Here is an 11,176-nt window from a genome sequence, read left to right as displayed (position 1 = left end):
CGTAGTTGCGGGGTGGGGGGGGAGGCGGGAGCGCGGCCGCGCGTGAGGGACGGGCGGAGCCGGCGAGCGGCGGTGCGGGGCGATGTCGGCTCGGGGAGCGTTCGGGGACCCTCAGGTGCTGTGAGGGGCCTTTCCTTCGCCGACACCCTCCCGGCGGCGAGGGGGAACACGAGGGAGGCGCGGGGGGATGGTTCCTGCAGCTCCTGGAGCCGGGCGAGCTCAGTGTGGAGAAAAAAACGGGAGAAATGCTCCTTTGAAGGCTTTAAATCAGCGGGGTTTAATACCGAGATGGGGATTCAGGATTTTCTCGCTCATTTTTCTGTCTCTTAAACCCCTTCAAATCGCATTTTCTGTTCATTTTTCTGCTTTTTTTAAAGTGTCTTTTTATTTTTTAAATTTTGGCTTCTCGTCTTTTCCATTTTGAAACAGCTTCTAACGCGGCGCATCCCCTCGAATCCCAAGTATCAACATATAAAAACGCGTCTGGATACTGGTAAGTGAAATTGTTCTGTGGTAAAAACACTAAAAAATAGGTGTAGGATGATAGAAAAGTATAATTAATGTCTTAATTACCTCTGTCCCGAGCTAATTTACCCCAAACTCTACAGAATTCTCATCGTGATGATGATTTGTCTCACCAAACGTTTGCAGCTTATAAAAATTTCCTATTTACAATTCTCTTTCAAAGCTGAAATTTAATCAAGCACAAATCATGCAGATTTATGTGTATTTATGTGTGCTGTGTATATTTATGTATGTTTATCTTCACACACCCCTGTTCATCCCCTGAAAGTTGAGGTTAGATGCTCTGTGTGTAGATAACCACGTATTTAAAGTCTTTCTTGTGTTAAAGCTTGTTTATATTTTCTATTTTTTTTTTTTTTAAGAAGAATTAGGGATTAAAATAGCTTTAAACTGGGTCAGGCTCTGTTGTGGTGGTTCCCATAGAAATTACTGGTCTTGCAATTCCTGTCCATGGACTTTTCTTGTATCTTGTCAAGGCTGTGAGGCAAAATAATTATTTAGGGGTGTCTTTGGGGGCGTTTTTTTTGTTGTTAAAGCAGCTGAATTTTATCCAGTAACACCAGCCTGTAGCATCCTCACCAAAATGCTGGAAAAGGAACAGCAAGTCCTTGGATTTTGCTGTTTTGCTCAACATTCCTTGAGAGAAAAGAGGAAAATCGTGGCCTTTTTGTGCCTTGTATTGTAATGGTGAAGGAGGATCTACAACAAGCAGCTGTTTCCTTCAAAGCAATTAAAATTTAAGCCTTAATGGGCCTGAAGAAAACCTCTAATAAATAAGGAATCATAATAAACCGATTTTTTTGTTCTGTTACAGGGAATAGTTTGTCAAAATACATGGAGAAGCTGGAAGAGATCAAAAGAAGTGAGTACCTGGGGAGGAGCAGGACGGGTTAAAAATGGGTTGGTTCAAAGCTCAAAGAGCAGGGGGTGAATCCCAGGAGGTTTTCCTTGGAAATCTCCACAGATTTAATTTAAAAATCCAAGCAGGCAGGTCAGGAAATCTTCCAGATCCTTCTTTGTGCAGTTTTTATTATTGGATTGAAACCAGACAGGAAGTTCTCTGAGCTAAGAAATCCAGGCTAGACTCATCTGGGGAGATGCAGGCTTCCTTCTGAGACTTTATTTCACTTTTAGGTCACAATTTGAGCTCTTTTCTCTTTATTTAATTTAAATTTCTATCAAAATACTCCAAGACAGGAAAAAACCAAGCTCATTCCTCGTGTTTCCATTGATTTCACCATCACTAAACGCTGGCATTCTGAAGACTTTAGGTTGTTCAGGCTAATGAAAGCCTAAAATATTTTTATTTCTCTGCTTTCCCACCAAACCCAGGCTTTTCAAATAATTTTCCCCAATCAAAGTGGTGACTTTATTTCCAGATTATTCTCACGTAAGGAGCCAGGAAAACTCTTCAACCTGAAAGCTGCATTTATGGAGGTGAAAAAAAACCCCAACCCTGAATTGAACTGAAACCTCCATTAATGAGGATTAATTAGGGTTTGAAATGCTCAGTTTTAGTTCTCAGCCCCGCTTTCTGTGTCCCCCTTGTGAGGGAGGCCACGGGAATTTATTTGTGCAAAATGGGCCTTTGTTTGTGGTTTGTTTGTTGGGTTTTTGGGTTGGTTTTTTTTTTCAAACACTGCAGGTCTTTGGGGGGAAAATCAAAAGAGGAATGACCTTGGCTTTCCAAAACGCTCTCTTGACTGAGATTTCAGTGCTGGACACTGCTTTACTTTTTATTTGTGCTGAAAATGTTGTTTGGTGGCCCAGCTGGGTTTCCAATCTCCGCCGCGGATCTGTTCCGTGCGCTTCTTTTGTTCCCTCTTTTTTTGGAGGCCAGGGAGGAACTTTGTCATTCTCTCCAGGCTGAATGGACACCTTGTGTTCCCAGGGAGTGGAGGAACTTCTCCCCCTTGGTTTCTCAGGGATAGATGACACCCTTTGGACACGGATTTAAATCCCCAGCACAGGCACCTCTCTGTCCCTTATGTAACGTGAGAGATTTAAATCCACGGCATCAAAAATGAGAGAGCTGCACCCACGATGATTCATCCTTGGTAGGATTGACTTGAGGACACACACCAAGTCTCTTCCTTCTCTCTGGTGTTGCTGCCCTCCTCTCCAAAGCCCCGAGGAGCCCATCCTGGAAAACGCAATCATTCCGAGCAAAACCATGTCAGAAAACTCCAACGGATCCGCCAGGACCGGACCGGGTACGTCGGGTTGCTTTTGGAGCTGGAAGCAGCACTTCTGAGCTCTCTGGGAACTGCTGGGAAGGCATTTTGGGTGGCAAAGGCAAGATCTAGGGCAAAGAGGCTTTTTTTGGGATGAAAAATCCTTATTTGAGGTGGGAAGGAACCATCCAGGAGCTGCAGTGTGCGACAGCGATTCCGCTTTGCCGGTGTTTTTATACATCCAGCACTTCCCAAGCTTTGCTGCTTTTATTTGTCCTTCTAAATGAAGTTTATTTGACATGACAGAAAGGCTCCTTTTTCGCCTTGGGTGGGCAATTTTAGTCATTGAGCTGATGAAATGGGAAATAAATACAGGAGATAATTGTTGCTGGTTTTTTTGGAGCTAAAGGAGGATTTAACAACCTCAGCTTGAGGCTTGAAACCAGGTGGTTTTGCAAGAACCACGAGGGTCATTTCCCAGTTAATTGACATCCTGCAGTCCAGTTTCTGCACCTCCTGTGCTTCAGCCCCATGCTTTGGATGCGCAGTGGATATTTTGGTGGGGCTCCTTTTTCCTAGGACAAGTTGTGAGGAGCAAACAGGTGCTTGTTTTGCAGCCTAATCAAAATGATTTAGGGTGGGATGTGGAATTTGGGAACTCTGAATGTGTTGGGAAGAGATCTCAGCCTCCAGCATTCCTGTGGCTCCTTCTCTAAACACAACTCAGCTTGGGAGTTTCCTCAAATAAGCAAATCCCGGGGGAATTTTTTGTGTCGTGGCTGCAGGAATGTGCATGGGAGCCCTTCCCCCTTCTCCCTCATCTCCCCTAAGCTAATGGAGCATTCAGCAGATGGTTTTAGAGGATTTAGAATTGTTTAACTGGGTGGATTTGCCAAAGATCCTGTGCTCCGTTGTTATCCCTCGGAGCTGAACAGCTGGAGAGGGACCAGCTCCTTCCTAACCCTGCCTTTCCCAAAGGACAAAGCTCCCATTGCTTCCCAGGAGAGGTTATTCCATATCAAGATGTTCCTACTGATACCCATCCTGGCTTCTCTCTCCTCCTCCAAACACCTTTTGTTTCACACCAGGAGGTTTCTCCCTTGCTCTGCATCTCTAGGATCAGGATGGGATCAGGCTCCCTCCCACTTTGCCATCATTCCCTCAGCTCTGGGAATCTCTGCTCTGGATCTTTGCCAGCCCTTCCAGCAGCCCTGCTCAGTTTTCTTGCTCCCTAAGCTGTGTCTTCAGGATTAAGATTCAATTAGTCCGGTTTCTTGTGTTAATTAATCCATTAAGACTCGATTAGTCGAGTTTCTTGTGTCAATTATCCATTCCTTGAGAGATCCGTGTCAGCAAATGGTAGAAATCAGAATTTAATTGTCGGATAAAGTATAAAAACTTGGGATTTTTTAATTGTTCAGATGAAACCTGCACGTTTAGTTTGGTGTTTGCAAAGATGCGATGCCCCATGCTCTGATTCTGCTGTAATTTACACAAATTAAAAACTCAGGTAGATGAATCTTTTGGTTTAAGGAGCTTTGTGACCCCAGTGGGCTCCAAAGAACAGCAGGAAAAGGGGGAATTCCTGAGCTGCTTCCTTCCCCAGCACCGTGGAAAACACAAATTCATACTGGAGTCTAAAAGCAATTAAATCTGCCTCTTCCACTTCATCATATCTGGACAAGATTTCCCTTTGTAACTGGTGTTAATTAAACCCTCTCTCTAGGACTGGTATTAATTAAACCCTCTCTTTATGACTGGCATTTCACTAAGTCTCCAGGTTTGCTGCTCTCATCCTTCAGTGCAAACTTGCCCTGAGATCCTGCCTGGCTACAGAAGAGTCTCTGAGAAAAGATGGGATTAAACTATGACCTGGTGGCTAAAAAAAGTGGGAATGAGCTGAAAATTTACCTTGTCCTCTTTGTTTTGTTTTTGAAGATTACAGATATAAAAAGGATGAGCTGTTTAAAAGGCTGAAGGTGACAACTTTTGCTCAGTTGGTACGTACAGATCCCTCTCTGGCCTCCAAGACCTTTTAGGAACAGCATTTTTCCTTGGAATAAAAGTTTCTCTGTAATTATTTAGCCTTAATGTGCAATTATTCTGTCTTGGCTTCTTCCTGCCCTTTAATAAAAGCAAATAATTCATTTCAACAGTGGCCAAATGCCTTTATTTACAAATTAAATTTTGTGGTGACTCCATCTTTGAAATTTATCCCTTATTTTATTTGTCTGTTAACTTAAAACGATCTGCAAGCATCTGCAAAAGAAAAAAAGCTGTGTAAAACAGCCCCTAAATCTGAGTTTTGTGTCAAGTAATCGCAGCCTGAAGCCCTCCCTGACCCCAGGTTTAACTGCAGAAGGTCGGCAGGTTGGGACTTCAAGGCTTTCTGTGCATTATTTTATTTCAAAGCAGTGAATCATAATATTTAAAAAGTGAAAAATTGATCAGGAAACGAAGAGCTGGGGGGTGCTGGTTCAAGAAAACTGCTTAAAACTAAAAGAAAAAAAACCAGTTGTCTTCTCAGGAGAGAAGATAAGGGAAGGTTAAACTCAGAGATGTTGAAGGAGTGGGATTCTGCAGACTTGTGATTTTTTTTTCTTTTCCCCTGGGTTGTTAAAAGCAACCCTTGGCTCGTTCTTCCTTAAGCTGATCCCTGCTGTGTTTCCCTGCCATGAGGATGTGGGGATCAGTGTCTCTTGTTTTTGTGCCCTGCAGGTTATCCAGGTCGCCTCTCTGTCCAATGAAACTTTAGAAGTGACAAATGAGGAGCTGCACAAGCTGCAAGGTGATGACATTTATGGCAGGAACAAAGGGGAAGAGCTGGGCATCAGTGCCAGGGGGTGAAGTGGCCGAGCTGGCAGTGCAGCAGGGCTCCAGCAGGAGGAAAAACAAAACTTCACCTGTGGCCTGCAGCAATTCCATGCTGGGAATAGAACCACTGCTAAAAAAAGAGTAGGAAAGGCCTCGTGCTGGCAGATTTGTTGTTGTAACAACATAACCCCCATCAAAAATTCTATTTTATTGAGATTTTCAAATGAGATCTCGAGCCCTAAAAAAAAATCAGTTGGCTCTTTATTATTTTGAATAGGAGGCTCTGGGTAAAATGCTCTTCATTAAGAGGATGAAGATAAAGCTGTCACACTCTTCTTTCCAAGAATAGAAACTGGCTTTAAAACCTGCTTGTTTACCTCCTGCAGCTTCTTAACTCCTCGTGCCCTCTTCTCTCCCCAGATGCTGATGCTGCAGGTGAAGATGCAGCAGGGACAAATGGGAAAGGGAGCCCTGAGGGGACACCCAGCCCAGTCCTGTCCCTAAATGACTCAGGAGCCGGGGAATCCCATCGCTCCACGCTGCAGAGGTGCCTCAGGATAACACAGTTTTCTTCCTGTCTTAGCAGATGATTATTTGAACCCAGCTGCTGATTTTAAATTGCTACTAAGTGGTTTTATGCTCTAGTTCTCATTAAAGCCTGGGTTTGTAGGTGAGAGGGAAGGGATTGGCAGGATTTCCTGTTGGAATGAGTTTGGCTTGAGGCTGGAACTCAACATTGTTGTCACCTGATGACGGTCTGATGAGGAAATGTGTCTGTGGGATTCCATCCAGGTCCCCACATTCCTGAATTTTGGGAGTCACACAGTGCTCTGGGGAACTCAGTCATGTGCATGATGTGTTTATATGGATATGGAGGGACAGGAGGCAGGGAATGGCTTCCCAGTGCCAGAGGGGAGGGCTGGATGGGAGATTGGGAATTGGGAATTGCTGGCTGGGAGGGTGGGCAGGGGCTGGAATGGAATTCCCAGAGCAGCTGGGGCTGCCCCTGGATCCCTGGCAGTGTCCAAGGCCAGGCTGGACATTGGGGCTTGGAGCAGCCTGGGATGGTGGGAGGTGTCCCTGTCCATGGCAGGGGGTTGGAAAAGACCCTTAAGGTCCCTTCCAACCCAAACCATTCCGGGATTGACAATAAGTCCAATTCCAAACCCACCATGTCAAGGGATCCCAGGATGATGCTGTAAGAAGAAGCTTTATCCCAGCTCTTCCCCAGCCTTGGAGCTGCTGGAAAGACACAGAAACATCCAGAGCTCTCCCACCTTAACCTCCCGTTCCCTTTGCAGCGTGATCAGTGGGGTTGGGGAAATGGACATTGAAAAGGATCCTCCAAAGAAAGAGGAGGACACCCAGGCTAAGGAGAAGCCTTATCCCGACTGCCCCTTCCTGCTGCTGGACGTGCGGGACCGGGACGCGTACGAGCAGTGCCACATCGTTGGGGGTGAGCAGCCACAATCCCACAGGCACCTGGCGATGGATGTTCAGCTCTGGGGCACGTTCCAGCTGGATTTTGTCCCCCAGGTGGGACATCACTGGGTGTTCTCTGCGCTTATCCAGCACATCCCTCCTTCCTGGGAAGGGATGAGGGGCCTGAGCTGATGTTAATCCCTTACTCAGTGGGTTCTCAAGGCTGTTGTGTCCCAGGCTGTTGGTGTTCAGCCACTGGATGATTGTTCCCTCTTTTTTTTCCCCTTCTGCAGCTTATTCCTACCCCATTGCAACGTTGTCTAGAACCATGAATCCCTATACAAACAGTATTCTGGAATATGTATCCTTTGCATGGAAACTGGCATAGAAAACCGTGGGGGGATGCTGGTGGGGGCTCTCAAAAATCAATTGGAGCTTATCCAAGCAAAATTAGGGATTGCAAGGAAGGTGGGACAGGAGGTGGAATTACCTGGTGCAGCTCCACTGCCTTCATCACGTGCTGGATTCTATTTCCTCAAGGCTTCTCTTGACTCCAGTGGGAGCTGCCTGGATTTGGCATTTCTCGGGATTTTGGCTGCTGGAAGGCAAAGCCAGACTTGGGCACTGCTCTCCTGCTGCTGCTGGAGTGCTGGGCTGCTCCAGGGGTACATCCATCAAATCCTTTGGCTTCCTGTCAGCACCTTGATGGGGATTGGGGGACAGCCAGAGGATTATTAGGAAGGATTAGGCTGATCATTCCCAGGTTGTTGACTCTGAGGGGAGGTTGTAAACAAAGGTGCTGTTGCCATTCCCAATCTTCAAGCAATGCTGGATCCAGTGGGAATTAGGCTGGGTCCTTCCAGTGTCTGCCAAGCCTCAGCCATGGAGAATTCCACAGGGAAAACATTCCTGCTGGATGTTTGCAAGCCAAGTATGGAGTTTTTCCCTCCTCAATCCCATTTATTTGTCTCTTTTTCTTTCTAAAATGCATCAATATCCTCTTAAGTTCAGTGACTCCTTAACAATTCCCATGGCAGAAAAATGCCCATGGAAAAATCATCATCGTGTACGACAACGACGAGCGCTTGGCGAGCCAGGCGGCCACCACCATGTGTGAGAGGGGCTTCGAGAACCTCTTCATGTTATCTGGGGGTACGTGGGGCTGGGAGAGCTCCCTGAGACCTCCCGGGGAAAAGGGGAGTGGAGAGCGACTTGTGGGAGCTGGAGATGGGAAACGGGGGGATCTTGGAATCATGGGATGGTTTGGGTTGGAAGGAAACTGAAAGATCATCCAGTTCCAGCCCTATGGGCAGGGACACCTCCCACTGTCCCAGGCTGCTCCAAGCCCCAATGTCCAGCCTGGCCTTGGGCACTGCCAGGGATCCAGGGGCAGCCCCAGCTGCTCTGGGAATTCCATTCCAGCCCCTGCCCACCCTCCCAGCCAGCAATTCCCAATTCCCAATCTCCCATCCAGCCCTGCCCTCTGGCACTGGGAAGCCATTCCCTGCCTCCTGTCCCTCCACGCCTTGGCCCCAGTCCCTCTGCAGCTCTCCTGGAGCCCCTTTAGGCCCTGCAAGGGGCTCTCAGCTCTCCCTGGATCCTTCCCTTCTCCAGGGGAACATTCCCAGCTCTCCCAGCCTGGCTCCAGAGCAGAGGGGCTCCAGCCCTGGGAGCAGCTCCATGGATTCCTCTGGACTCTGTCCAGCAGCTCCAGGTCCTGCTGATGTTGGCCCCAGAGCTGGACTCCATGCGGGATCTCACCTGAGCGGGGCAGAGCAGCAGAATTCCCCCCTCTCCTGCTGCCCACATTTCTCCATCCAAACTTGCTGGACCTTCAGCTCCATCAATCCCTTGTGACTGGTCCGTCCCAGCTGGGATAACGAGCGATCTGTGTCCCTGCAGGCCTCAAAGTCCTTGCACAGAAGATCCCAGAGGGGTTGATCACTGGCACGCTCCCCGTGTCCTGCCAGGTGCCAGCTCCCTCAGGATCTGCCCGCAGGAAAACGACGCCCAGGGTGCCACCCACACGTGCAGAGAACAAATGGAGATTTTCTGCAGATGACCTCCAGAAGTTAAAGCATTACCTGGCCGAGGAGCACGTTCCTTCAGACACTGCCAGTAAGACTCCAGAACATGCTGCAACCTCACCATGGAATCATGGAATGCTTGGGTGGGAAGGGACCTTAAACCTCATCCAGTTCCACCCCGTGCCATGCGCAGGGACACCTTCCCCTATCCCAGGCTGTTCCAAGCCCATCCAACCTGGCCTTGGACACATCCAGGGATGGGGCAACCACAACCTCTGTGCAACCAATTTCTGATTTGGGGTTGTTTTTCCCACAGGCCGCCTTACCCGGGGTGTTTCAAGCCATGATTCCAAGCTCTCATCCGTGAGGAGCAACCCCAGCCTCCCCAGCCCCGCTGGCAACATGGGCTCCCTGAGCAGCCGCTCTCACAGCAGGACCAGCATCCAGAACAGGCCGTGGAAATAAATTGAGTATCCAGGTTTTGGGAATCCTGAGCAATGCAGCCCGTTTGTGGTTTTGGGAATCGGCAGGGAAAAGCAGCCGTGGTGAGAATTGGCAGCTCGGGTAAGGCTGGGCAGCTGGAATGATGTTTCCTGGAAGCAGGAATGGCATCACTTGAGGGGCAGGGCAGGGCAGAGGTGATAGAACTGGTTTTGTAGGGGAGGGAGCAAACTGGTAGTAAAGTCTGGGACCAGTAGCAACCATTCCACAAAGCTTTTAGTCCAGCTGAAGGAATTTGTGTCCATAACATTCCTGGGCCGTGCCTGGAGCCATGAGGGTGAATAGGCCAGAAATCATCTGTGAGCACAACCTTTGGTGTTTTTAGCAGAGATAAAGACATTCAGCAGCTTGCCAAAAGTGAGAGAAGATCCCGGAAGGGTTTTTTGGGGTTTTTAAAAATAAATTATGATAATGAACAGAAGTATTTTTAATAAAGATGTGTCTGGAATTGCCCAGTTGGTGCTGTGACAGTCGTGTTTGCTCGTGGGCACTTTGTGAGTAGTTGTGTCTTTTTCAAAGTGAGCTGGAAAGGAATAACTGGAGTTTTTTTTTCCAGTGACTCCTTTGCCAGAGTTTTTTTAGGAGCTGCTTTAAGGTTTAGGGTAGCTGAAGGGAAATTTGCTGCTGCTGCCTCACCAGGGTCCCTAAAACCCAGCAGGGCCCTGGAATCTGGAAATGAGCAGGGTGAAGGTTTGCTGGAAAATGAGTAGCCCAGTTTTCCTCAAACTGGTGCTTCTGGATAACCTGGGAATCCTCTGATTTTCCTGAGCTGCCTGTGGGAGACTGGAGGTGATTGTGGAGGGATTCTGCTCTCCAGTTTTTCCATCTGGCATTGCTGAGCCTGCTCCAGCTTTGGTTATCGTGGTCTTGTGGGCTTTCTGTGTCTTTTTGGATTCAGTGGTTTTTCCTTTTTGAAGCAGACAATCTTCAACACATCCCAAAATTCACTGGCGATTTTGGGGTCATTCTGGTGAAAGGACAAAAAGTAGGAGAAATGGCACATAATTTCCAGTTTGGCAGCTTAAGACTTGCCATCCCTGAGCACATTTATCATTTATTGCATCTCTGGGTCTGAAATCAGACAATGCTGATTGCAGGACTGGCAGTTTCAGTCTGATAAGATCCTGCTGTTGTGGGAATAGAGTTTTCCAGCTCCATGAGCTCTTGGAAGTGTCATTGCATTGGCTAAAATCCTGGTTTTGCTATCCAGCTGTGGGAGACAGATCCAGAATCCCTGGCTACTCTGTGCTGTGTGAAAACCTCCTGGTGAAACAGTCGGACAAAACTGGCCTGAGTCATTTGAGATCCTCCAAATCCAAGGAATCTAAGGAAGGACTGAATGTACTTTCCCACCGTCTCGATGGATTTGTGTGGATTTGGACTCTTGGTGGTTGGAGCAGAGTCAAACTCTGCAGAGGCTGAGAGGTTTAATTGTTTAATTTAATAAAATGTTAATTATGGCAGCTGCTTGGGTGATTTATTTTCAGCTTTGAGAGCTGTGGAGAGCCTGGAAAAGCTGGGAGTGGGCTCAGCTCCCCATTCCCTAGGGATTGCAGCAGGTGAGGAGGGATCATACAATCAGAAAGGTTTGGGTGGGAAGGGACCTTAAAACCCATCCAGTTCCAACCCCTGGACACTTCCCCTATCCCAGGCTGCTCCCAGCCCCAATGTCCAGCCTGGCCTTGGACACTTCCAGAGGTCCAGGGGCAGCCC

At 47.8% G+C, this 11,176-nt stretch overlaps 1 protein-coding gene across 4 annotated transcripts; it reads left to right on the top strand.

Moving 5' to 3' along the window:
• Window positions 1-26: 26 nt before the first annotated feature.
• On the top strand, window positions 27-10,926 carry CEP41 (centrosomal protein 41). 4 transcript variants are annotated; one of them, XM_039571525.1, is made up of 11 exons: window positions 27-115; window positions 430-493; window positions 1,340-1,387; window positions 4,638-4,699; window positions 5,418-5,487; window positions 5,934-6,060; window positions 6,815-6,969; window positions 7,229-7,296; window positions 7,973-8,087; window positions 8,838-9,053; window positions 9,279-10,926. In XM_039571525.1, the coding sequence occupies exons 1-11, from the start codon at window positions 83-85 to the stop codon at window positions 9,425-9,427; spliced, it is 1,107 nt and encodes a 368-aa protein (XP_039427459.1). In that variant the 5' UTR covers window positions 27-82; the 3' UTR covers window positions 9,428-10,926. The 4 variants fall into 4 exon arrangements, with proteins under 4 accessions (XP_039427459.1, XP_019147793.2, XP_039427460.1 ...); XM_019292248.3 differs by lacking the exons at window positions 27-115; window positions 430-493 and adding an exon at window positions 2,491-2,738 and having other exon boundaries at window positions 1,346-1,387; XM_039571526.1 differs by lacking the exons at window positions 27-115; window positions 430-493 and adding an exon at window positions 2,417-2,738 and having other exon boundaries at window positions 1,357-1,387.
• Window positions 10,927-11,176: the final 250 nt, after the last annotated feature.

Source organism: Corvus cornix, chromosome 1A, assembly GCF_000738735.6.
Source record: "Corvus cornix cornix isolate S_Up_H32 chromosome 1A, ASM73873v5, whole genome shotgun sequence".
Classification (NCBI taxonomy): domain Eukaryota; kingdom Metazoa; phylum Chordata; class Aves; order Passeriformes; family Corvidae; genus Corvus; species Corvus cornix.
The sequence above is the reverse complement of the archived record's forward strand: the minus strand, read 5'-3'. Positions and strand labels throughout refer to the sequence as shown.